The 26,375-nt window shown below is 43.7% G+C and overlaps 3 protein-coding genes across 3 annotated transcripts; all 3 read right to left on the bottom strand.

Moving 5' to 3' along the window:
• Positions 1-1,228: 1,228 nt before the first annotated feature.
• Positions 1,229-10,328, bottom strand: LOC115548408 (serotransferrin-like). Its single transcript, XM_030363034.1, has 17 exons — positions 10,171-10,328; positions 9,824-9,972; positions 9,639-9,741; positions 9,357-9,545; positions 9,088-9,223; positions 8,818-8,873; positions 8,268-8,431; positions 7,792-7,942; positions 7,481-7,641; positions 7,141-7,237; positions 6,985-7,008; positions 6,644-6,805; positions 6,094-6,244; positions 2,956-3,023; positions 2,684-2,868; positions 2,364-2,556; positions 1,229-1,569 (listed from the first exon to the last, which is right to left on the bottom strand). Exons 1-17 carry the CDS (start codon positions 10,208-10,210, stop codon positions 1,523-1,525), a joined length of 2,076 nt encoding a protein of 691 aa, XP_030218894.1. The 5' UTR covers positions 10,211-10,328; the 3' UTR covers positions 1,229-1,522.
• Positions 10,329-11,827: 1,499 nt separating this feature from the next.
• Positions 11,828-19,977, bottom strand: ubxn7 (UBX domain protein 7). Its single transcript, XM_030363042.1, has 11 exons — positions 19,834-19,977; positions 18,736-18,892; positions 18,514-18,578; positions 18,301-18,366; positions 17,870-17,982; positions 16,232-16,378; positions 15,986-16,076; positions 15,720-15,850; positions 14,992-15,577; positions 14,786-14,865; positions 11,828-14,136 (listed from the first exon to the last, which is right to left on the bottom strand). Exons 1-11 carry the CDS (start codon positions 19,901-19,903, stop codon positions 13,975-13,977), a joined length of 1,668 nt encoding a protein of 555 aa, XP_030218902.1. The 5' UTR covers positions 19,904-19,977; the 3' UTR covers positions 11,828-13,974.
• Positions 19,978-20,567: 590 nt separating this feature from the next.
• ppp1r7 (protein phosphatase 1, regulatory (inhibitor) subunit 7) lies at positions 20,568-24,878 on the bottom strand. Its single transcript, XM_030363069.1, has 10 exons — positions 24,757-24,878; positions 23,973-24,068; positions 23,803-23,852; positions 23,612-23,677; positions 23,375-23,505; positions 23,069-23,231; positions 22,498-22,614; positions 22,275-22,379; positions 22,047-22,133; positions 20,568-21,741 (listed from the first exon to the last, which is right to left on the bottom strand). The coding sequence occupies exons 1-10, from the start codon at positions 24,794-24,796 to the stop codon at positions 21,565-21,567; spliced, it is 1,032 nt and encodes a 343-aa protein (XP_030218929.1). The 5' UTR covers positions 24,797-24,878; the 3' UTR covers positions 20,568-21,564.
• Positions 24,879-26,375: the final 1,497 nt, after the last annotated feature.

Raw genomic sequence — 26,375 nt, 5'->3', positions numbered from 1 at the left:
CATCGATACCATTCATATTTTTCGATCACATAGGTCCCATGGGCTCTACCAAGAGCCCAATAAGAATGACTACAAGTCTCGTATGTGACGTTACGCTCCCTGCTGGCGTGGATAAGACCGACAATCTCCCCATCGGCATAACTGAAACTCTCCACATGCCCCAAATTATAATGGTTTTCACCTCTTTTGATGCTTATCCTCCCCTTGGAAAAAAGCGGGTGAAGTGGAGCAGAGAGATCGCCGATGCCGTGTTCCGATATCCATACTTCCATGAGAACACTTAAACGAAGTACACTATCTGCACTCACTAAGTGCGCTAATTTTCAGATGTCAGTGTTCTTCCAAATCGAATACTCTGTGGTGCACTAACCGGAAATTACGATCACGACTGCCGCCGCGGCTCCTCCCCCGCAATAAACATCCCGCTTTGAACGTTAAACTCGTTACGCCTAGAAGCTATAAAAATCTATGAAAACTATAAAAACTACAAAATGACTCTATTAATGCAGGCTATGTGGAAAATGCGCAGACTTTGGCTCAGCCTGGCTCAGCCCTCTTCCGCTACGTAGCTAAGATGGCTGCCGTTGAGTACGAAAAGTGTACATCGCCACACACTTCGCGATTTAACCGTTTTGAGTACACAATCCGGGTCCTTTCAGTACACATATTTTCGCCCGATCTGAATCGGAATGCCCTACGTACTCAAACTTAGGCTAGTAAGTACGGATAGTATGGATATTGAAAACGGCACATGTCTGTACCGGAGTTACAAGTGCGGGTGGTGACGTATATCATTCGCGTCGAGAGCAGCGAAGAGCTGTAGTTCACAAAGCGGCCTCACACAAAACCTAGCAAACGTCTTCGCAAAATTTTTTAGTTTTCTTTGAATGGGCTCTACCGGAAAGGGCGTGACTTCGCCGCTCTATTGACAGGACTTCGGAGGAGAGTTCAAGTGAAATCGATAATCAACCTAAATAACCCTTAATTGAGACTAAAGTGTACTGTGTTGCAACATATCGCACAGAATACTTTGGCAGGTACAATATAAACAAAATATGTACATATGATGAATTATGCTCATAGGCTCATTTTATGTTTTAATAAGGCAGATTAATGCATCTCCACTCATAAATATAAACCTTAATTGGTCTGCAGGATTACATACTATATGTCCACAATGAGAGTCTCCACCCAAGAGGGCGGTGTAAACAAAAAAAGAATATCAATATGAGCATGAAACAAGTGGCTTTATTTGAGAAGGTGAAGCATAGTAGTATTATCTGGCCGTATAAATGAAGGCTATGCATAAGCCATTACAGGTAAAGATACAGTAAAAACGGTGATGTTATTGTAAAAATGTATCTTATTGTTTATCGCTTGTTTAAAATGGAGCAGCTACATATCCTATTATTCAACATACATTCATTTAGATATTTCCCCATTTGGGTCTGGGGAGAGATTTGTGTTTGTTTGTGTCTTTCTAGAAAAGCATCCAATGCGTGCTGGCGACCATAATCTCTTGTCATTCTGCAGTACTGCAGGAAAAGGAGGTGCAGGTTTTCTCCAGATCTAGTGTAAAGGGGTAAAACAAATGTTACATTAAGGGTAGTGTGTAATTTGATGAATTTGTTACTATCTTTTGTGTAGGCATTTATAGATATAGATATAACTCTTAAAGTAGACATATTATACCACCAGGTGTGAAGGTGATTAGTCATTACAAGCCGTTTTTAAAAACTCCCTCTTCTGGCATCACAAGTGGGCGTGTCCACCTAGATGTGTGTTGGATAGATGAGTCTACCAGCCTACACAGTGGACTGTAAGCAAACGTTGCTCATATATCCGTCATACATCTAGGTGGTCACGCCCACGGGTGATGAAAGGGCAGGAGGCAGATTTTCAAAACGGCTTGTAACGGCTATTCTCACCTTGTGGTTTAATATGTCACCTTTAATATAGATAGACATTTCTTTCAGAGATAGTGAGCAGATTGGAGCGCGGGCGAGCGAGGAGTGGAAGGGATTGAATTTTGTTGAATTTAGAGGGCTGAGCGGCCGCTACGTTCCGTTCACAACACGAGTCTGAGGCACGCCCTATTGACGTTGCCAAGCTTGGTCGTTGTTGCACTTGTCTATCTTTTAAAATAAATGTTCTATGAGTGAAATATATTTCCGTTGCTCTTAGTTCTTTAGTATTTAAGTTTTCTGTTTAAGGAGACAATTCGTAATAGTTTATTTCTCTGTCTTTTAAATTGGAGCGAGCGAGGAGCGATTTCACTGGAGCGGCAGTGCTCCGCTCAGCTCCGCTCAGCTCCGCTCAGCTCTGCTCACTAGCTCTGGTTTCTTTGAATGACCTTAACATACCAGAAGCAGTCTCAGGGCACTGCCGGAGGGACATGACGGCGTTCACGTAGCCAGTTCCCAGGAAAGCATCGGCTGTAGTTTGACTTGGTATCTCCTTGAGACACTTAGTGGAGTCTTTAAAGAGGAGGTTATTTCCATCTTTTGATTCGTAAATCCTGAATAAAGGATCGCTACCATCTATACCGAACTTGCGCTGAAAAAAAAAGCACATTTTTAAAACATTATATATGGTTTGCTACTAAATATTTTTATTAAATATCTGTCGACACAAGGTGCTAACTAATTTCCAATCAATCAAATGCGATCTATGCGGTGCCAACCTGTTGGTCGAGGAGCATCTTCACCACATCGTCGCGAATGTCTTGGCGCGTCACAACAGCATGGGAAGGAACTGCGGCCAGGTTGCACGAGGCAAAGTCGCTTATCTCTGCCCTACCAACACCCCCAGGGCAAATTAGTTGATAGTCTGAAGATTTCAATGCTGTAGCCCAGGCTGGACCTTGTCCTTTAAAAGAGAGAGAAAATATTAAGCAGTTTGTCTTACTATTCTACATTAACAAAAAACTGACTTTAAAGGAGGGTAGTCACTCACCATCGCTGTTATCTGCCACAATAGTGTGTTTAATAAAGGCAACATCCCCGGCACCGTCAACAAGACATCTATAAAAATTGTGGAAAAAGCAAGCAACACACAACAGAAACACACACAATATGTGATTAATAAATATCTTCATGACCCTAGATGTGCAATTCATGACACATTATGTTTGATCCATTTAAAGGTCCCATGGCATTCTACTTTATGGATGCTTTAATATAGGTATCAGTTGGCCCCTAGCACAGTATTTGAAGACGTTCCCGAAATGAGCCGTGGTCTAGAATTACAGCCACTACAAGCCAGTCACACATTGAGCTATCCCCAAAGGTGCAGTTTCGTGTCTGTAGCTTTATTGCAAATGAGGAGGAGAGAGGAGGGTCAAGGAGGTGGGTGGGGGTTTTGCCCTGAGCAGCGGATGACCAAAAACGGTACCATGCGCTGTTTACAGTGGATGTATCGCAATGGTGAGGCGCACACATACTTTGGCTGTGTTCTGTAAATATTCTAGAGCACTCCGGGTGCTCCGGTGGGATTCCTGAAGCTCTATATCTAAATAATATCATATTATACATAGATATCTATATCATATCATATATATTCTCACGGCCAAAAGCTGTGTGCGACTCCAGACGATATGATGAATCTCAACCGACTGCGACGGGTTCTTCGACGTCTCTGGTTCTTTCACTTCCACATCAATCTGAAGTAGACTGATTCTCCCAATTCTCAAATTGGTCTGGGCAAGGCAGAGAAAGGGGCATATGGGGCCAAATTCGAAATCTGAGCTATAATTTTCATAGGTGGAGCAGAATACCTCACTTAAAACCTGCAAATGACAATCGGGGCATTTAGCAGACGCTTTTATCGAAAGCGACTTACATCAGTTAATACACACATTGACACACCGACGGCAGAGTTAACCATGCAAGGCGACAGCCAGCTCGTCAGGAGCAGTTAGGGTCAAGTGTCTTGCTGAGGGACGCATCAACACTCGCTAGGAGGAGCTGGGGATCGAACTAGCAACCTTTCGGTTACAAGACAACTGCTCTACCTCCTGGGCTAAGCCGACCCTGTGTGACATTTTATAGATAGGTTTTCTTTCATTATGCACACTTAAAGGTTGGGTATGGAATTCTCTTTTTTGGCCATTTTTGCAAAATTACTTGAAATTAGGGATGGGCACGAGTAGTAAATTCCAAACTCGAGTGATCGAAGAAATTCCTCGAGGATCAATCGAGTACTCGTTAAATCAAATCTATTTTTAGAATGCAACGCATCTGCAGCAGGAATAGGCCTGATGATGAACGGCAATATTACCAACCAAACATGTAATGCTTATTCTCCATCAAAACAGTCAGAGTTATCAGAGTATTCATTATTTATTTTTGCAAACGTTCAAAACACATTTTCCTTACAAAAATAAATATGCGTCTCACAATTTAAATCACGTCGAACCAAGGCCTGTAACAGTTTAAAAAAAACGAAACAAGTAGCCTAACCATTGCAAATAAATGCTTAATGCTGCAAATAAAACGGCAGCAAATGGACTATGGAAATACTCAGCGTTGTGATCTTCTCTACACGCCCGGGATTACAGCTGCGTCTTGCGGCGGTGAAAATAGCCGGCACACTTTCACTTTCACCGTTGCTGCGGGTCTGCTTTCCCGAACTCACCGTTGTGTTTCAGGAGCATATTGCCGCATAATACTTTCTGGTAGCTCGATTTCGCTTGGCATATTTTACATTTCACCTTATGATCTCCTATTTCTTTAAAGTATTTCAATTCTTCGCTGCGGTTTGCTTTAACCGCCATCTCTTAACTTTTTGAATTCTGGCGTGCCTGCACACGGCACGGAACGCGCCATGGAAATGGATGCATTTAATTTTCTTTGTGCCCACGTCATGCGTTAGTGGCGCCGACAGAAAATTGATACATTTGCTTCAGAAAACTTTGTTTGTCTGTGTGTATGCAAACTCGAGTTTGCCTGTCCACCAACCGAGTTCATTTGTAACGAGGAGTACTCGAGTAATCGATTCCTCACGCCCATCCCTACTTGAAATCCTTATCATAACCCACTTGAGCCACTGAGAAGTACTGACATGAAAATTAAACAAGTCAATCATCTGTGGAACAGGCAGGGCTCGAAAAACTCCAGCCAATGATTTCCAGACCCACCGAGTGGCATTGGACAGTAAGTACGTCAATCAAACGGTTGTACTGCACTCCCCCTCCCCCGCTCCCCGCACGACCCCTTACTCAAAGCTCCTGACCCAGAGCAAGCTTCTGTTGTTATCCTGCGGTAGCTACTGGAGCTAGCTAACTAGCTAATGGCTCGCTCACGCGTATCTGTGTTCGCTCGTGCATGACTGCGCGTCCATGTACTTGGAATGGGTGGAGTCAGAATCAGCGTTGAAGGAGAAGGGGTAGGACCATTTGAGTTGTGTATTTTCAAAATCTGCTGGCGTTTCGCAAAATCCCATACCCCACCCCCACAAATAGATAAAAATTCATGTTGGGTTAAAAGGTTAAAATGTTAATATAATGTAACTGAACCCATTTGTGATGTGTAATTAGAATGTGTTAATGTGCTGCAAGAGCACGGAACTAATGTTTTGTTCCTAGTTTCACTAAGTCATTATTGTTGGTTTAATTAATGCAAAAGCATGACCAAGCCTGTATGAATGTGGCTTGTTAAGTGCAGCGATATTGTAATAAGTTTGCCTCTGAAGCTAAAGCAGACGGCCAAGATACAAGGACAGTAAAATAACCTTTAACAAACCTCTTTTCACAACAAGGGGCCTGCAAGGTTTTTTATTTCACCACTTAATACACTTTATTTCCTGTTTTGTGCATGTCATTTTAAAGTACCAATTAGTGTCATATTTCTTTGTCTCAATTTTACGTGCTTATGTAAATAATGGATCATTTGCTCATGTGCCATTTTGTTTTATGTTTATTTGCAATAGTTTTCGCGGCCAACCTGTGTCTGTGTGTTGTGACGAGAGCTACAACACCTAACTCCCTTTCTAGCTACTGGGGGACCATAGGCAGGCTAGGGGAACTCATATTAAAATCTCATAAAGGGAAATTTTCATGCCATGGGACCTTTAAATAAAACCTGCGTCCCCTACCTGAACGCTCCAGCGTAGCCGTAGTACTTCTCTACAGAGCTGGCGCTGCACTTGGAACCATCTTCCACTCCAGATCCGCTGCCGGCACACTGTCGACAGAATGTGGATGAGGGTTCAGACCCCGGGGCACAGCCACTGGGGAAGAAACCACCTGGGAAGGTAGGAGAGAAGGGGGGGGGGGGGGGGGGGGGGTTGTTAAACAGAACATAGTCTCGCAAAGCCAGACCAAAGTACAGCAAGTAGAATGGTCTGGAACCACGCTACCTCGAGCCGTCTATCCGTGGGGAAACTGGGGGGGGCCTGTTTTTATTTCTTTAAACCAATCACAATCGTCTAGGGCGGGGCTAAGCCCGGGAAGCAGCAGCGGTGTCCGTTCAAAATAGTGCGGGGGGAAATGCCAGCAACCGGAAGGGGAGGAGTCGCGGTGAAATCCGACGCTAGGCAATAGACGCTGTCCACTTCCGTTCAGCCAGACTAAACAGAACATAATGCACCAGGAGACCGGACAACATGAAGCGTTGGGGAATTCGCACTCGCAACCGTAGCTTACCGAAGTCACAGCTTCCGGTGATGGAGTGGACCAGGCCCATCGGGATGTTCCAGCCGGCGGTTCTGCCCAAGCCCGTGTGGCAGGACCTCTTACCCCTCAGGTTGTCCCAGGTCACCCCGGAGCCCTTCTTCACCACGGCAACGGCGAAGTATGTGGCCTGAGCTGCGAACGCAAATCAAGGTTGGAAAGAAAATGAAAGAAAGGGGAAGAAAGAAGAAAAATAAACACACACAAACAGAACTGAAATTTAACTTTTGCATAGCTAGTTATATGACTTCCTAGGAGGGATGTCTATTATAACTGAAATATAATTGTATTAAAGCAAAGACTGACACACTTACGAGTTCCGGCAGAACTGCAAAGTGCTGTTAAAAACAATACAGAGGCAGTTATTAGAATTTTTCAATGAATGCACTTCCCAAATATTTAGGAAAAGAACATTGCAAGTATTCATCAATCAGATGCATATCTGCATGGTATTTCATCTCCACACTTGCATTGATTGTATTGCTCGACCATGGCTGGGATCAGTCCACACTTCCCAGCGGTGTACACCTGTCCTCCATCTACAGACATGGCATCAGCCTCTTGACGCTGGACAAGAACAGAGATACCCCAAAACCTTTAATTCAGCACATCTGTCAATAACATTATTTTACCGAAGTCCAATGATGAGTCACTAAGAACCGATCATCTGATTTCATAAAAGGCCTGTTGATACCGACATAAAACTCCAATCAGATCATCTTATAATCACATCAAATCAGATGACCTTGTCTATGTAATACATCTCCACAAAACGGATGACCAAAAAAAAGATGAAATAAGATAGCTCACCATAATCCTCTGAAAGCAGCCCTCCACTGTTAGGCTAATCTGACATGCAACGTATTTGACTCCATCGGAGACGCTGAATGAACTCCATGAGTCACACTTTTTCTTCTCAGCGTGACCCACAGCGCACCATTTGATCGCAGGCGTTATTGTTTGATCCGATTCTATGGAGTCGAGGTAAGGTATTGGTTATATACCTTGCAATGTTCGTATTTGAGTGACGTGGTGGAATTTGTAATGGATTATTTTTTCCACCATTGCAGTCAATGGCAGTGGTCATTAGGGGTCTTGGGTGCTTGTGTGTCCAGGCCTACCTTTCTTCAGAGATTGGATGGACGCCATGTATTTAGCGCCCAGGTAGAGGAAGGAGTTGCTGCCGTCGGGCAGCCTGACAAGACTCTGTGTTGTGTCTTTGAACATCAAGTTCGCAGCACCAAACCCAGCAGAGGAGAAGAGGTTAAAGCCCTGCAGAGTGAACAAGTAAATGTTAGATCATTTTAATGCCAAAGTTAGCTAGTTGGTGTTACAATGGTAAGCATTTAATTAAATCAGAAATGTTACAATGTAACACATTATCTGATGATGTTGTCGGTCTCTGTCTCCATTTAGTCTCTGACTCCATACAGTGCGTGGGTGCGTGCTTATGTGTGTCTGTGTGTCCGTGTCTGTCTGTCCGTGTGCGTTTGTGCACATGTGCGCGCGCGTGTGTGCACGCGTGTGTGTGTGTGCGCATGTGTGATTGTGCATTGTTGTGTACGTGTTTGAATGGTTGTGTGTGCATGCGTATTACCCTGACGGTGGTGAGGGCGGTGAAGATACGCCCGGCTAGTTCGGGGTCATCGCGGCTAACCACAGCGTGGGCGGGAACCCTGGCCAGGTTACAGGTCTTGTAGCTGTCGATGGGAGCTCTCGTACCATCCAGGCACAGCAGCTCGTAGTTGGCTTTCTCTGACGCTGTGAAAGAGAGAAAGTGACAGTTGGCTCCAGTTAGTAAATTGACTGCTATGGCAACAATTTTCACCTACCGAGGATTAATAAAGTTGTATTTAATCTAATGAAATGACGTACGAGGTAAAATATTTTTTTTCCCTTGATAAAACCCAGAGAATTAAACCCAAAAGCTGGTTATAAATGTGCAGACTGTTTCGAAAGTCCCGCCTTTGAGTTGGGTCAACTCTGGAAGGGTCAAAGGTTAAAGGGCAACAGAGTTTGAGGGACGATGGCGGGTGTGCACTGTGTGATATTGACACTGTGGTGATTCCAAAAACCTCCCTGAGAAAGTAGATGAATAAACAAATTGATTAATGAAACTAAAGGGAACTGATTTTGCACTCACTGACCTGGAACTGTGAGGTGGTTGATAAAGGCAACGTCTCCGGCATCGTCTTTCAGACACCTTCATGAGACAAAAGTCATTCAAAGTCAGTCAATACAAAACATGCATCTGCATTATGACTAACAAAAAGTTTGCAGTTAAAAAAAAAAAAAAGAATATGGTACGACATTGCAATTAGTTTTTACGAAAAATGGTGGCAGAATGATATATTTAATATCAGTTACTAACTTTTAATTAATTACTTAAATTTTGCCAAGGAAAAAAAGAGACTCACTTGAATGCTCCTGCGTATCCAAAGTAGGGGTTAGTGGCCGACTTGCTGCAGTCACTCGGGCACAATGTGCACAGTTTACCGCCAACCAGACCCCCTGCTCCGGGAACGCAGCTCTTCGAGAAGAAGGTGCTCACCGCTACAAACCGCAAGACCGGCCATGGATGTCAGACACAATTCAGCCGTACCGTCACCAGACAAAACATTAACACGGGCAAAATACAGTAGAAAAATAAACTGCCATGCTCAGATCACATGTCCTAGAGCCTCACCCTCTTCCACAGGCAAGTCCTCCTGCCCGCTCCAAACGAGTTGACCCGTCGTCAGAAGAGTTCCGATGGGAATGTTCCAGCCCGCGGTCTTCCCAATACCGGTGTGGCACGATTTCTTCCCTCTCAGCTGTTTGAAGGAGAATCCAGTGTCTTTCTTCACGACAGCCACAGCGTAGTAGCAGGAGGACCCTGTTTCCATGCAGATGGTTACATAGTCAATATCAACTTATGATAGTAGCATGAGGCTGGTTTGATTTTGTCTTAATGACTGAAGTAACTTGCCTGAGCCATATTTCTCAGAAATAATGGGCTGCAGATCATAGGGGTGCTGTCCTGCTGTGTAGATCTCCCCTCCGTCCAATGTGATGGCATCTGCTTCACCGGCCTGAGAGAGACCCAAACCACTTATAACCCAACCGAGGGAGGCATCACGCTGTAGTTTATATCAGTACTCACGGGTTTCTCACCTTGATTGCCAAAATGCACTCAGTGGCGTCTGCTCTTAATACGCATGTGAACACCGGTTGCCTAAGCTTCAGGGCATCACATTTCCGCTTCTCGAAAGGTGAGGTCACGCACCACCTCACCACTTCTACAGGCACGCTGAAGGCAGTTGCTGTTGATAAAGTCAAAATTGTCAAAATATTTATTTTTTTGTTTTATAAATTGTTAAAACAAAGTGCTTCTGCAATTAAAATAAGAAAATAAGGAAAAATATGTTCCATCTAAATTCCCAGTTTGTATATATGCATATATTTTTTGAAATATATATAGAATTGTTGGGATACATAGAGAGAGTTTTTGTGATCCTTACCCAGACAGCAAAACAGCACCGACAGGAGGAGATGCTTCATGGCGGACTGAGGGTCTCCAATTCACTTGCAGACTGCTGTGAAGAAATGAAGCGTTGGTGATTTTATAGCAGCCTTCTGAGTGGGCTGAGCGGTCCGATAGAGGGATCGTTTGTTTTGGGTGTCAATGTTTGACCAATGCTCAATTTCACTGCGGGGGAGGGGGCGTTCGCATGTTGAGAAAGATTGAACATTTCCAAAATTTCTACATAATGGAACTGAAATCCCATCCGAGTAAACGACCCGATTTCTAGAAAATCATTTTCATCATATTAATCTAGGCTACAATGGTTTTTCTTTTTTTCATGACTTTGCATAAAAATGTAGCCTATCATATCGGATTTGTTTATCCTTAATCTTTTTACAACATTATATAAAAGGACATCCGGGAAACACTTCTTTAGCATATAGATTTCTTGAGCTGTCTTGCATCCTAGCAGACTGTTGCAAAGATGAAGACACGCCACCAAGGTGTCTGCCAACCCCCACCTAAACGTGGCTTTTCCTCGGATCCTGCAGAGCATGGAAGCATAGTTGCTGATGTTGAAATACGTTCTCTTTTAGAAAACAGGTTTGACGCCTCACTGAAAGCGGTCCGCTTAACTCAGGAGCAAGAGCAGTTGTCTTGTAACCGAAAGGTTGCAAGTTCGATCCCCAGCGCCTCCTAGCTGAGTGCTGATGCCTCCCTGAGCAAGAAACTTAACCCTAACTGCTCCTGACGAACTGGCTGTCGCCTTGCATGGTTGTCCCTTCCGTCGGTCTGTCAATGTGTGTAATAACGGATGCAATTCGCTTTGGCTAAAAGCGTCTGCTAAATGCCCTAATTGTAATGGAAAGACACCTAAAGGAATCGAGAAATCAAAGAGGTCAGTATTTAAGCATCCACCAAGTAATGCAAAATCAGATTGAGGAAGGGAGAAGTCTCTGGGTGCAAGAGAATGTATACAAATGCCAGTTCAGTTGATTACTATCATTGTTACAAGAATGAGATCATTTGTATATTTATTCTTATCATTAGGATTAATATTTCCAAAACAAAAATATTTTATGTACATCACTCAACATTTCTCCCTAATATTCAGAGCATATTTTCAGCCAGGAGATTGCATGGTGTAAATAAATCACCAAGCTGAACCTTTAACTCAATATTAAAGGCTCTGCACACTGAAACACCATGGAAAGATGGGGTCAAGGGATTTAGGCTACCACAGAAACACCAGGGTTCTTCTGGAAGTTGACAGGGTATGGTTCATTTCTATCACTTGACCGTTTGTGTTGATGCGGTGGTGGCGTCAGCTTGCTTCTGCAACCTCAGATCAACCAATTATTGCAAAATCATAGCGATTTTGCAATAATTTGATTGGATGATGCAATGGGTTGATTGGATGATTTGGAGACGATTGCGTTTTTCCATGTTGTAAGAGTTAGTCACATTTATCTGATTGTGTGATTACAGAGTGAGGGTGTACAAAGTCTAAAACTGTGTGTGTGTGTGTGGGGGGGGGGGGGGGGGGTGGTTTAAACATCCAAAGCCTGCTGTTTGTCCTTTGTGTTAAAATTCTAAGCAGTTTCTCAGTCAACATTTAAGTGTCCTGCGATTGCAAACAGTAATACAGCTAATTCACCAAAAAAATTTATTTGCGTGCTTTTAAATATCGCAAACCTATCCCATCCAACACAAATTAACTCTGCAGTCGCAAAGTGCTGCCAGGCGGCACATTGGTCAAACTTTAACTTTCATTGACCAGTCCTTCCGAGAACCAACTGAGGTCTGCCTGAACAAGGGTTGGAGTCGTCTCCCTTGTTAGATAATAGGCCCATTGATACTCGTGGGCTACGGCCCTCTTTCATACTCCAAATATAATATAATGTATATTGTGCCCACACAAACAGTATCATCACCTGGTCTCTCATCGGATTGCATCCAAACTCACCTCTCCAATGGACAGTCAGTATGCTATCGCACATACCTTACGTTATGCATCACCCAGGTGGGTGCTCAAAACACACACACACACACACACACTTTGAGTATTTGGAATAAATGCAACTTATTATTATTATATAGGCTCTCCCCCGCACATTGCTGTGGTACTACTCTGAACGGTAAAAGCCAAGAAATGTGGGGTAGGAGGGTGTGGGGTTAGGGTTAACATTTTGACAGAGCTGTAGTTTGCTTAGAAGAGGGGGTGGTTGAGCCCCCCCATCCCCCCTCGAGACCATTGTTTGATCAGCTGCAGATATGCTTTCATCTCTGACCCGTTAACCGATACGCCTCATTGGAAAAGCTGATTACTAAATAGGCCGTGTTAGTGCGGTCAATCGACTGAATATGTTTAGAGCTATTTACGAATTCACAAGGGAGTTTTAGCCACTACAGACTGCAAAAGCTTTCTGGAAAGGCCAAACACTCAACTTGTTCACCCAAATGGTGCTTGATATCACACATGTGTTTTCGTTCTGTCCTTTAAGTTACATGTCCCAAACTTCTCTGGGTTTGAAAAGTTTGATTATAATCCCATGATGCTAAAATCGTATCATCTACCGTCTAGTTATAGAAGTGGCCTACAATTATCCCTCTGTAGCTCTGAACCAGAACTCTGACTCAGTGTTTATTGAAGGGTATTTGGCTAGCAGTCAAAACTCAAAAGAACACATTCCTAATGTAAGCTTTGCTCCCCCATCCCTTTTGTGTATTTGGAATTTTTGCTTGTTGGGAGGTTTGGAAATTTAAGAGAAGACCAAACATATTTATTTTGGTTTCGATGATTATATTTCAGCATCAGCACATTTGCCTGGCAGAACATATATAAAAAAAAAAAAAAAAAAACTGAATGAACAATTACTACAACTAAATATCATCTCTACACCACGCCTGTACAAAGCAGGACTGATCAATGATATGAACAGCTCCTCATTCATTCACTTTTGTATCAAAAGGCAGAAACTCTCAAATCTCCTCTTCTAGTCTAAAATGAACCAATAGAAACTCGAGTACAAATGTGCAGATCTACCGATCTTCCGAGATCTTCAGTTCTTCGCTGGGGATAGTGAGACACGTTTAAAGTCCTTTCCAATTCACAGAACCATTGTTTCCATGTCCCCCTCGCCTTAATAACTACAACGGTAACATTTGGTACAAACAGATGCTTACAAAAGCCTTTCTTTCCATCACCCTCCCAGGTACAGAAAAACTGTTACAAACAGCCGGAAAGTAAGAGATGACACTACAGACACTGGTGAAATCCAGTGGCTGTGCAGTGTCTCATCAAATATCCCCTCTCTTGTTAGATGCATGGAACTTTATATGAACGTTATCAAATGTGTTCCATCTGGATAACAGTTGGAACGAGTCGGGGCGATGAAAAAACAAAAATACAGGGTTGGTCGAGATGAAATACGCATGACGAAAAATAACAAGGGGTCTGTAGAACCACATTTTGGAGATTGCTGGTGTCAACACCTGACTGGCCATATGTTTCACACTACAAAAAGGTTTAGGCTGCCAGTAGAGAGTACATCGGTATTCAAGCCAGTGGAAAAGTAATGGGGGAGAGAAAAAAGGTAATCAGTCCTTCCACTCAAACATGTCCCGATAATAGAGGGCCTAATTTCCAAAAAAAAAAAAAAAAAAAAAAAAGTGTTAAAAAGGGATAAGGCCAATGACATGATCCCTGGCCAATCATCTGTAATGAGTAGAGGATCTACCAGAGGATGGGTGCATGTGTTGAAGGGTGGAGTGGGGGGTGGGTGGTCAATTAAGTAAGCTAGTTCCTCTCCTGCACAAACACAGTTTCCTGTGGACAAAGCCCAGCGTCCTGCAGGGTCATGTCGTAGTCCAAGTGTGCGAGTTTCCTTCTGGGGAAGTTGGTGACGAGCTCAAAGCGTTCATTGGGATAACCTTTAGACTGGACGTGTCTGACCAGGGCCTGAGGAGAGAGAATCAGAACCTCAATAACACACAATATCATAAAAAAGGGCTGCATCGGCCACATACAGTTCCAATAAAAAAGTAAAAAGCAGCAATGTTGTCCTCAAATCGACTGCATGGTCTACATTTACATAGCGCTTTTCTATCCAGAGGCCACTCAAAGCGCTTTTCAATTTTGCCTAATATTCACTCGTCGGGAGAAGTAAGGGTTAGATGCCTTGCTCAGGGACACCTCGACACTCGGCTAGGAGGAGCCGGATATCAAACGAGCAACCTTCCGGTTACCAGCCAGCCACCCAAAATACTTGCTATTATGGTCTACAGTCCCAATAAAAAGTAAAAGCAGCAATGCTGTCCTCAAATATTTTCCATTGGGTGACGGGAAGATGGATGCTTACCTGTGGTACAGTAGACCTGAAGGGTTGGTCGTATAATTATTACAACCCATATAATTATTCATGCATACTATTTGCGTGTAAGGCAGGGGAACTTTCTCCGCCACGCAGATGTTTTAGTAAAGAGTCCTTGTTTGAGCATTTTCAGTCATCGGAAAATACAAACATTGCTTTCCATTATGCCCTTCACAAAATGAATCCATCTTTTATTTTTGTATTAGACGGTGAACGCTAAATAAGTTGCACTCTCACCATCAATTTGGCTTTGGAAGACAGTGCAATCTGCTCTCTCTGACCATCCGGGTAGCGAAGCATCAACCTGGCCTTCGGACCTGCAGGAACAAACGGTCACACGGCAACGGTCAGACTTCAGGCAACGGCGTTGCACGCCACTTCACTCATCCACACCAACATGGACACATACACACACAGACAGCCGGCGGTGTGTCTCCTCATACCGTCATCGGCGTCGGGTCCGTCCGACTCCGAGGGCCTGGCGGCGCCTGACGGCGTGGTGCTCTGGGCCGCCGTGGAACAGTGGTTCTCCCCCGGCGGCGCCGGCTCAGAGTTAGTGCGGGCCGCCAGCGCCGCCTCCGCTGGCCGCTCCAGGTGGTTCTTTTTGCTCTCCTCCTTCCTGTGGCTGTGCTCTTTGTGCAGGGACTTCCTGTGGCAGGCGGGGGCGCTGTTGGAACCGAGCGGTTGCGGGGTGGAGGCGGCGGATGAGGAGGAAGAGGAGGAAGAGGAGGAGGTGGGAGGGGCGGCGGCGGCGGCGGCGGGCCGTCGGCTCGACGAGGTCGTCGACGATGACGACGACGACGACGCGGGCATCTGCTGCACGGGGGGCTCGGGCACGTCGTTGTCGGAGCCGTCGATGGAGATGAGGCCCTCGCTGTCGGAGAAGGGCTCCGCCTCCGAGTCCTCCTCCGCCTCCGACTGGGGGGAGTGGGGGACGTCCAGGACGGAGGACTCGTAGTGGGTCTCCTGCAGGGACGCCCGGATGGCCGCCTCCAGCTGGCTGTCCTCACTGGCGTCGATCAGACTCTCCTGAGGCACAAAACCACAACAAGGGGTGCGGGGGGGGAGGAAGGAAGAGACTCGGTCAACTTAAGTCCGCCATGAGCGCATTTGAAAAACAGACACGTGGGAGGAGCCTGATTAAGAGAAGGACTTTAAGGGAGAGTCTCACGGAGCGCGCTCGTTTGGCGGGCGGAGCGTTGCACGACGGCCCGTCGAGCTGGCCGTGCTCGGCCAGGAAGCCCGTGACCTGCTCCAGGAACGACGCCACGTCCAACTCGTTCCACTCCACCATCTTCTGACCTGATGGGGGGCGACGGGTTTTGGTGTTAAAATAGCATATAACGGTCCGTTCATGGTCTGTATCACAGCACATCTAAAGCATCCGTACGGCCTGAAGGCCCCCCCCTCCCCCCCCGGCCCCTTGTCAAGACTCACCTGTCCGAGGGTCGAGGATCGAAATATAGGGAAACTTGTTTAGCTTGTAGAACTGGATGTACCTCTGGCCCTCTTCACTGTCATGATACACCTGTGATAGAGAGGATGAACACTGTGAATACCACAACAAAAACAAATCAGTCTGGGAAGCGAAGCATTACGGCACATGTGGAGGTGTGTGGGTTCCTCAGATGGGGAGAAAGTGGTTCATCGCGAGGTGGCGTGACGACTGGACATGAGACGGACCTGCCAGAAGATGAAGTGCTCTCTGATGATGGTCCGCACGGCCTCGTTGCTCCACACGTCCCGGTTCAGACACTGGCAGGCGAAGTCCTGCACGTTCTGGATGTTGATCATCAGCCACTTGTTCTCCAGCTGCCCGCAGTCTTTCGCCTGAAACACCAACGTCACATTACGGACACTTGATGTGTATTTCAAGCGAGATTTCAGCGCACCCACCAGCAGGGCTCTCAACAAATCAATAAATCCAATGTAGAATTGACAATACAACCTTTATGAGACACAAGCAGGTAGATATCTTGAGAATAGACTGTACAATTTAAAAACTTGACCCCTCTATTGTAAGGTCAGGGCAGATATAACTGAATGACACCAAGCCAAACATTTGCAATCACACTATATGGCCACCAGATGGTGATGAAGTAATCTGTTCTAATTTCAAGTTAATCAATCTTTTTTTCTCTTAGCAATTGATTGTATTAAACACTGTGACTTGAAATGTGAGGTTTGTTCTTGATTGGTTATTTGCCAGTTTTTGTCACAGAGTGATATGGTTTGGACTGTTGGAATCAAAGGAGGGTCAGCTTTCATATACTGTTACTTTATGTAGGTCAAATTACAGGAAAACGATCGCTATTGCTTTGCATGTGCGCAGTTAGGAGATTCAAAACTCTTTGTTACATGTTTCTTATTTTGAATGTTTTATAAATGGACCAAAAGTTGAAATGCTTTAAAACTTATTTGTAAGTGGGGGGGGGGGGGGGGGGGGAGGGGGGGCTTTACCAGGATACGGTTTATGCTTCAGTGATGTTGTAGGGGAGTTTTCACCAACCAAAACTTTTTAATTAATTGAAATTCCAATCTATCGTCACCGTCACACACAGAGCTAAGGATGTGCGTTATAGACAAAAACAATTCATTTCATAAAGATATTCATCAGGATAGTCCATTTTCTGTAAATTCCATGAAAAAAAATTAACCACATGCTACACTGCTTTAATAATCCTATAAACCTTTCACAAATTAAAGGCACATCCTCTTTTCTCCAGTAACTAGTAAATAGGGCTGGGCGATTAATCAAATTTCGATCTCGATTTTCGCGTCAAACGATCACAAAACTAATATAATCTATTTTTCTATTAAATGTTTTATAGAAAGAACAGCTGGATACATGTCTGTACATTAATTTGATCATTTTCTTTTTTACTGTTTTGTGTATTTTCTTAAGACACAATTTCAAAGTTCTCAGAAAGATGGATGCGATGATCGTGATTTCAATCTTGAGCAAAATAATTGTGATTATGATTCTTTTCATAATCAAGCAGCCCTACTAGGAAGTGCTGTTGAGCAGAACTGTCACAAATTACTAAATAATTATAATAATCCACTATTAAGACCATAACTAAAACGATAACCTGCAATTTAGTTTACTAATATGGAAATCTAGCTACTGCCGTTTCTTAACGAATACATGTATGTTTTTTCTAAAGTAAATCCATCTTTGAATTTATCGTATATATCAAATGACTTGATGGCTTCTTCTATGAACCAGCTTTATCTGGTCTGTTACCAATACAACCCAACAAAACGTTTGATGCAATTCAATACGAATAAAGAAATAGTCCGGCCACGCCAAAACCTTACCGTTTCAAAGCTTCCTTTATGCATGAGCTCGATGGGGGGGCGGAAAAGGTCTGCCAGGGTGCTCAGCTTCTTGTCCACCGTGCTGCCGTTCCTCAGCTCCTGTTCCTGTCGGACTGGAGTAACAGACCATCCCGCCCAGGTGAGGTGCTAGAAGACGACCACTATGACTAAGGTTTGAGTCATTTCCCTACTTAAATACCTTAACTTAAGTGCTAACTTGAGCTTAAGAGCTCAAGTTAAATACTCTTGACTAGTCTGTCTGAAAAGGGGCAGTTCACCGGTTTCCAACTTTATTTCTCGATTTTAGAGGATGATTTTAGAGGATGTATACGCTAAACGTTGACAGACATGAAAACGAGGTGAACAATGACAATCTTTGAACTTTCCCTTTAAGAAAATACTAAAAAACAAAAGACAATGAGGAAACTCACTTGTTTCCGTTTGAAAGTCCCGAAAGCCATCGAAGATGGAGCGTGCAGGACGTCTACGTTTTGGCACTGGATTGGATATGCGGGTCAGGGGTAACAGTCAAGGTCGTCAAATGACAATCACGTGTCAGCAATAAGAACAAAATAACAGAACAATGCGACAGAGTCGATCCCTAAGAAGTGGGAGGCGCCAAACACAGATAATGAGAACCGCACCTCCGAACAGTGGCTCCGGCTCCACCAATATGTCTTGCTTTTGGGGAATCGGCGCACGTACTTCACTGTAAAACATAAGGCGACATCAGCCTGTACTGCAAACATCCACCAAGTAGCGACGTGTTAGACCATAACACGTTTTAACAAAATAAGTAATATTTAAAGTGCAGAATATACACAGTGAGGGTAGGTGTTCCGGATATGAATAAAAGATCTGTTTACTCTTCAGGTGGAGCTCTGCTGCTCGAAGCCGCCGCAGATCCAGAACTGGTGCTGGGCTCCTCGGCGATGCCACCTCCATCCAGGAACATGGTGACGGCCATCTCTAGGTTGTTGTTGCATGCTTCCAGCATATGTTTTCCTATACTCTCTGTAGCTCCTAGAAAAGAACCATAAGAAGATATAATAAAGACCCAATGATATGATCAACATGTGGAACGAGGAGGACACTACAGCAGAATTAACATGTTGAACCCCACTACCATGTTGGACACAATAGTGCATTTTTATCATCCAATGGCTAAAAGCGTTATTAACATGATGCATGATATTTTGTATATTATATGGTCGTATTGTGGGAGATATTATATGTGGAAGATACAAGCCACCCGTGCACATGACCCGACCTGTACCGACGGTTTAGTTCATGTGTTGAAAGTACTGAACTGCGCATGCTCACTTCACATTGCAAGTATCATCTCCAAGGAACCCCTTTCATTTTCATCATCCATTCAAACCGATGGTGTATTAACATAAATAAAAAATATACTGCGTTACAGCGAAGTTTGGTAACTTTTCTCATATCATTGAACGGTTGAGCGCTCGTACTGCGATCATGCCACCAAAAAGTGAGGGGCTTTCATTTCCAGCCTGCTACCAGGAACATTAGGCGGAGCCTAGAGAGCTAGCACTGCTCTCTCTCTGCTCGTCAGGGAAAATGTTGCACACCCGACGTCCATTCCAGATATTCAAACATGCAATCCGAAAGATGATCGAGCAAGTTTGGCGAACGTCACCTCGCTGTGATAAGACTGCACGTGTAGAGTGTGTTTGAAAGCTATATTTTGGCACACGTGAAAGGAAAACACCTTCCCCACGCCGTTTGACTTTTAAGTTTATGAGCCAGAGACCCACGTACTTGTCAGCCGTGACTGGCTTTTCTCTTTCCAATGCAGAGCATTGACAGGGGGCAGTACAACACATCCATGCCCATTTTGTTTCCTGCGCAGTACATTTCAGGTGCTTAGGCGGATTAGCTGCTCGGGGGGATAGTAAATGGTTACCGTGTGGCCCAAACACAAATAAAAATATTTTATTTACCTGTGATTGCTGTGAATTGTTGTATTAACCCATTCACCCCCGGAGCTGATGAATCTCCGAGCGCCGCCATCTTACCGCCACAAACAACAACACAAATGTTGCGCGTGCGTTCCGCCGTCCTTTCCCTGGCGCAATGCCCCGTCGTCACCGAAGGTTTTGTTTTGCATTGTGGGAGATGTATTTTTTGAAGGAACGAATGCTTTTGAAAAATGCATTTGGAGCTTTGCAATAATAATGTATATTTTACATCATTCAACTATTATTAGTTGATATTATTATTAAGCTATAAGTTATGTTATATTAAACATCATCAACATGCACTTTGTGATGATATACTACTTTAAAACGGAATACTCTGGTTTTACAACTGTTCACTGATACATACCTTGATGAATAAACTAAATGTATTTGATTTTTCTAGATTCTATCAACAAATCAATGAGTCACTTCAGGCCCTAAATCGGCCCTCTGTTGGCCAACGCTACACAATAGTACAGCAAGTCGGTAGCATAGGACTACTCTATATAGTTCGATAGTCAATTAAGAAAGACCGATATGAATCTGTAAACAATCTGAAAAAGTTGGTTAAGTTTAACAATAATAAATTATCCAAAAAAGGGACTGTACTTGTACTAGTGCATCTCATGTAAAGTTTATACTGCAACCATACACTTGTTGAGACAAGCAATCTCCTCATGTTGAATTTAGAAAAAGATATACAGCTAGCAACAATCACAGGGAGCGATATGATCTTTATTTGAATACACATTTACTTCTAATAGGCTGTCAAGACTTGACAAGTAGCCTACCATAATAACCACATGCACGGTCTATGACTTTATTTTCATCTGTCAAATTATGCAACAGATCGTGACTACCCACAAGGGTAATACAAATTACCCATTGAGCTTACAGTTGTGATATTTACAGGACTGTGACGTTTTAGTCTAAATAATAGGATTCTAAAACAAATAGTATTTATTTGTGTCAATGCGCAACACCCCAAGGTCATCTATTCTCAGATGCTTCATGAACTGGTGTACCTATTGTGGGAAGTACCTGGTACTTGGTGAGGTAGAAGTCTCCTCCTTTCCCAAAATCATTTGAAATGCCCCATTTTGTCTCTGATTAGATTGCAGTGAAACTTCAAACATAAAGTGGTAAAATAATGTGTGTGTGTGTGTGTGTGTGTGTGTGTGTGGGGGGGGGGGGGGGGGTGGTGAAAGAGGAAGACTCCAATAGTGTATCATGCAAGCAAAAATATAATAGCTGGAGACAAATTAGGAAATATGAGAGGCATCCCCTCTTTGCCTCTTCACAAATTTCAGATCCAGCCAATCAAATCAGCACACTTCTTGTTCGACAACAGCATAGATACAGTTATGCATGGCTGCATACACGTTTTTATTTTTTTGGAGTGGGTGAACACGGCAGAACTCTAACTTCAAAGTGTATACATTTTTATTTGTAAGGGGGAAGGAGCATGTGTGGTTGTGTGCGTGTGTGTGTGTGTGTGTGTGTGTGTGTGTGTGTCTGTTGTGCGTGTGTAGGTATGTGTGTGTGTGTGTGCGTCTGTTGCATGCGTGTGTTGTGTGCATGTTTGCGTGCATGTGGTTTGACGTCTATGAGGCAGGTTTTGGAGCGTGAGGTCTGGTATTTCGGAAAAAGAGACGGGGCGGGGGGGGGGGGGGGGGGGAGTGCTCATGGCGGGGGGATCCGCGAGGCCGCGGCTCAGAAGCGGATGAAGGTGGCGTCGATCTGCCGCACGCTGGGCAGTGCCAGCATGATCTTCCGTCGGTACTGGGGGTCCTTCTGCAGCGGGTTCCTCTCCAGATACACTGTCTCCAGGGTCTTGGCGTTTTTCAACTCGTCCAGGTCGGACCAGTTCTCTATCTGGTTGTCGTTCATCTGAGGGAGAGAGGATGGGGTTACGGGGGGGGACAGGGGCATCAGCTTTATTCAACGGACCCCCCCCAACAAGCTTGTGTATGCTTATTAATATGTTTATTAATACATCATTATTTATGATCAGGCGCTATAGTGGAAGAGCTACAAGAAAGCCAGCCCCTTTTTCATGAGGATAAATTCCCTCTTCTGGCCGCTCCTCGATCAAGTTCCCATGACACATGCAATGACTTAAACACCAAATGACGCATGGAATTTCAGTTTTAATTCCACTCAGATTTCATCCCTTTCCCACTGGGTGGTCGTACCCAGAATTCTTGTAGTTCCGTCAGGTGGCTGATATTTTCTATTTTCTTCACTCGATTGGCCGCGATGTCCAAAGTCGTTAACTTTTTCTGTGGAAGAGACAAAAGACAGAAAGCAAAAAGAAAAGGATAAGGTATGCGGCAACATCCACGACGGTCCAAGGTATGTACTGCCGATGGTTGGACTGGGTAGGACTACGGGCCCGTGCCACTGGCGTTCGTATGACTCACATTGTTCTCCAGCCCCTCTATGAGTTCGATGCCGTTGTGGCTCAGGTAAAGCTCCCTCAAGTTGCAGAGGCCTTGCAGGCCCTCCATCTTAGTGATGCGATTACTCTGGGGGCATAAACAATGAAACACAATCTATACAAATGTCTGTGAATGTTTAAATATACTGTGCATTACACCATTGCTCAAACCTACAGAAAGAATGTGTTGAAAATCAAAGGGGTACCTGAATGCTGAGAACTGTGAGATTATGTAAGCCCTCCAGGTGCTGTAGCTGTGTGATCTTATTGGTTCCCAGGAACAGGCTCTGCAGAGAGGCCAGGCTGTCCAAGTTTTCGATCATCTGCGCAGGCAACAACATTACAACAGACACTTAGAAATCAGTGTATGGTCTCTAAATGTTATCTTTATATGGATATGATGAATGGACTGTATTTACATAGCGCTTCTCTAACCTGTGACCCCCCCCCCCCCAAGGCCGTTTACAATTCGCCCATTTATACATATATTCACTCACTGACCGCAGCGCGGAGTGAACCATGGAAGGAAAAGCCAGCTCACCAGGAGCAGTTAAGGTAAGGTGTCTTGCAGGAACGATTAATAAATTAATTGGTAGACAGTTTTTCTATTATTTGCTATCAGTGTTGCTATTGGTCGACAGGCATTTGCTATCATTTATTTATTATGCACAATTTAACATGTTCACAGAGTCCTTTCAAAACATACATATTTTGTCATTCAATGACCGAGGACAATTCATCATTGAGCTCAACCTTCCCAGGGGATGACTATCTTACCCGGATCCGGTTGGAGCCCAGCTCCAGCATCTCCAGACTGGTTAGGTGGTTCAGGTTGGCGATGGTGCTTATTTTGTTGTGAAGCAGGAACAGCTTCTTTATTCTGGTCAGCCGCTCCAGCCCCTCAATCTTCCTCAAAACGTTAAAGGAAACGTCAAGCTGCCTAATATAAAAGGGAAAAGCAAGACAGCCATTGGTCCAAATAGCGCACAGATCCAGACATTTGTCCACTATACAGCCAAAGTGAATAGGCTATGGAGGATTATGTAGAGGATCCAGGCAGTAAGGCAGTACTGTCGGACTCACTCTAGTTCTGTGAGATTCTGGAGGTTCTCCAGCTTGCGTATCTGATTGTCGTAGACGTCCAATTCCTGCAGTGATCTTAGGCCATCTAGATTTTCTATTTTTTTGATGAGATTCTGGCGTAGGGAGAGGGTCTGGATAGGAACACAAAAAAAATGTAATCGATAATATGATCGCATAAGCATGACTACGACATTCAACAAAACCTTCAATTGTAACAGACCCGATTAAACCACTTACTTTGGCCTTCTGTAACACCTCCAATCCTTCGATCTTCCCAATGCGACAGTGAACGAGATCAACATCCTTAAAAAAGACAATAAGCAACCATTATTCGTGGATCCTAATTTACAAACGAACAATGACGCAGAAACATCTTATAACAATTATATAACAATCAAGTAAACAAACAAATACCAAAAATGTCTTACTTCTTCATCAGGGTCCAGGGTTATCGTCTCCATATCAACTGGGGACTCCTCTTTAAATGAAAAATAAAACATAATAACATGTAGGTCTTACTCGCACTTTAAATATCTATTTAAATGGCTTTTGTAATGATCATTTAGACATATGGTGTTGTTTAAACAAAAATAGTTACTTGAGGTAGATGGCTGAGTGGTGTCCTGCTCGCCATTGATACTCTTCCTCCGAGTTTCTTCATCTCCTGACTCTTCAGACTCGCCACGCCGATCCACTAGAGTTTTAACCGGGAAGATGTTCAGAGCTGTGCTTCAAACCATTGGCATCTGCAGTGGCTACAACGATTACGACGCAATGGACCCAAGCGATTATAGTCACCAATATGCTCGCCGGAGGCCTTAAGTTGCCAACACACTCCATACACACGTCACACAAAACTTAAAAGATTCATATTATATTTAAATATCCTTGACATAACATGTTTAACGGAAGAGCAACCTTAATCTATGGTTGCCCTACGTCTTACATCGCGAATCTAAATGATCAAAAGAGTACACTGATAGCGAATGTAAGCAAATCATGGGAGATACCCATGATAGGCTAGCTCGCAAGCTAAGCTTCGATGGCCATACTGCCATTTAAAATTAAAATAAGACACTAAGTAAGTTAATGTCAGGAAATAGGATGATAGTCCTTAAATAATATACGTATGAGCAACTGACACACATTGGAAAGCCGGTGTAACGTTCGCTCTCAGGTATTGTGAGGTAGCCCAATGAAGAACAACACCAGGCAGTCTTGTTGTTTCTATCAGCCTCACGTCCAGGGGATGCTTTTTACCCCCATACAACGCACACATCCACAACGATCACACATCATTAAAGAGACGGGGTGCCTGTCGAGCGGTGACTCATGACGCAAACACAACACGGGGAGAAATCAGATGATAAACATGTATTTACCTTCCATTTCTTGAGGCTCTCCAGTAGACAGGGAAGCCATGTTTCGTGTAGACCAACCCTCTACCGCCCCCCAGCCAATCAGAGGGCTGCCATGTTTGATGGAGACCCGCCTTCGACCGCCGCTCAGAGGGCTGCACATCTGGAGCCCAGTGCGCAGAGACACAAGACCTCAAAACACGCAAAAGAATGCCAGGTCTGGATAAAAAGTCCTCGGCGATCATAGAATATCCCCGTATATGTTTTATATATAGTCAGCTCTGTTGATAGTTTCAGTACAAGTTGTGTCTACTGGGAGCCGGACAAACGGGCTGAGGAATACCTTCTACCCCTGGGCAATTCGTCTACTTAACACCTGAAAATGTAAGTACTTGGGAATATCGTTGGATGCCAAACTCACATGCAAATATCACATTGATTACATCTAAACAAAGTGTAAAAAGGTAACTAATCTTTTGAGAATGGTTACAGGGCATAGTTGGGGAGCAGAAAATCAGTCACTGATTTACATATATAAAGCATTGATGAGATCAACAATTGATCATGGTTGTATCTTAGCATGTAAGACATCCCTCAAGAAAATTGAAAGAATGCAGTTTAAGGCTTTGAGGATTGCCCTAGGTGCTTTTAGAACAACTCCTACAAGCGCCTTATAAGTAGAATTTAAGGAAGCCCCAAATGACTTAAGGTATGAGCAATTGTATTTAACATACTGGGTTAGACTAAAAGGAAGTGTTAACAACCAATCAATTTCAGTGCTTAGTGATTGTTGGGAATAGACTAAAAAGGCCAATGGATTTGGTTGGAATATTGACAATTTAGTGAATGAGTATGGATTGAAAGAATTAAAGTATGGTCCAGCATTAGCTTTTAAGTTGTATTCCTGCTCCCTGATCAAGAGGTAAACATTGATTTATTAACAGAAAAAAGCGAGCATCTCACCAAGCAAAGTTTTGCTCAAGCCTGCTTTCTACTTCATACTATGGATACCTGAAAATATTTACAGATGGTTCTAAAGATCCCAAAGGGCAATGTGATATTGGTACATATATTCCAGAATTTGAAAAAGGATATGGATGTAGAGTGAGTTACTTTTTATCAGCACACTCAATAGAGATGACTGCAATAATAACCGCTCTTTGATGGGTGGTACTAAATCTCTTAGATCAGTTATATGTACTGATTCTAGGGCAGTACTACAAAGTTTTATAACAGATATTTCAATACGTGAAGATTTGGTAATAGAGGTAAAGCATCTTCTTTTAAGTATTATAAGCCTTGGTTTAGTTATACAGTTCTGTTGGATTCCAGCCCACTATGGAATCTATGGCAATGAAATTGTTGATAAATTAGCTAGACCAAACAGATATTCACATTCCATTGGGCAAAGGTGATGCCATATCATTAATTAAATCTGAGGTTATGTTAAGGTGGCAAGATGAATGGGAGTCAGAGAGCACAGCCAGATACTACCATAGGAACCAGAGCAGTGTTTGAGGGAAAAGAATCCCCTCAAAGGGGCTAAACCGACATGAAGAAGTTGGAATAACAAGGTTGAGATTAGGTCATATTGGATTTAAGCAATTAAAGGTAATGCTCCGAGTGCAAAATTGTAGAGGATG

The sequence above is a fragment of the Gadus morhua genome, chromosome 8 (assembly GCF_902167405.1).
Source record: "Gadus morhua chromosome 8, gadMor3.0, whole genome shotgun sequence".
In the NCBI taxonomy this organism is placed as follows: Eukaryota; Metazoa; Chordata; class Actinopteri; order Gadiformes; family Gadidae; genus Gadus; species Gadus morhua.
The sequence above is the reverse complement of the archived record's forward strand: the minus strand, read 5'-3'. Positions and strand labels throughout refer to the sequence as shown.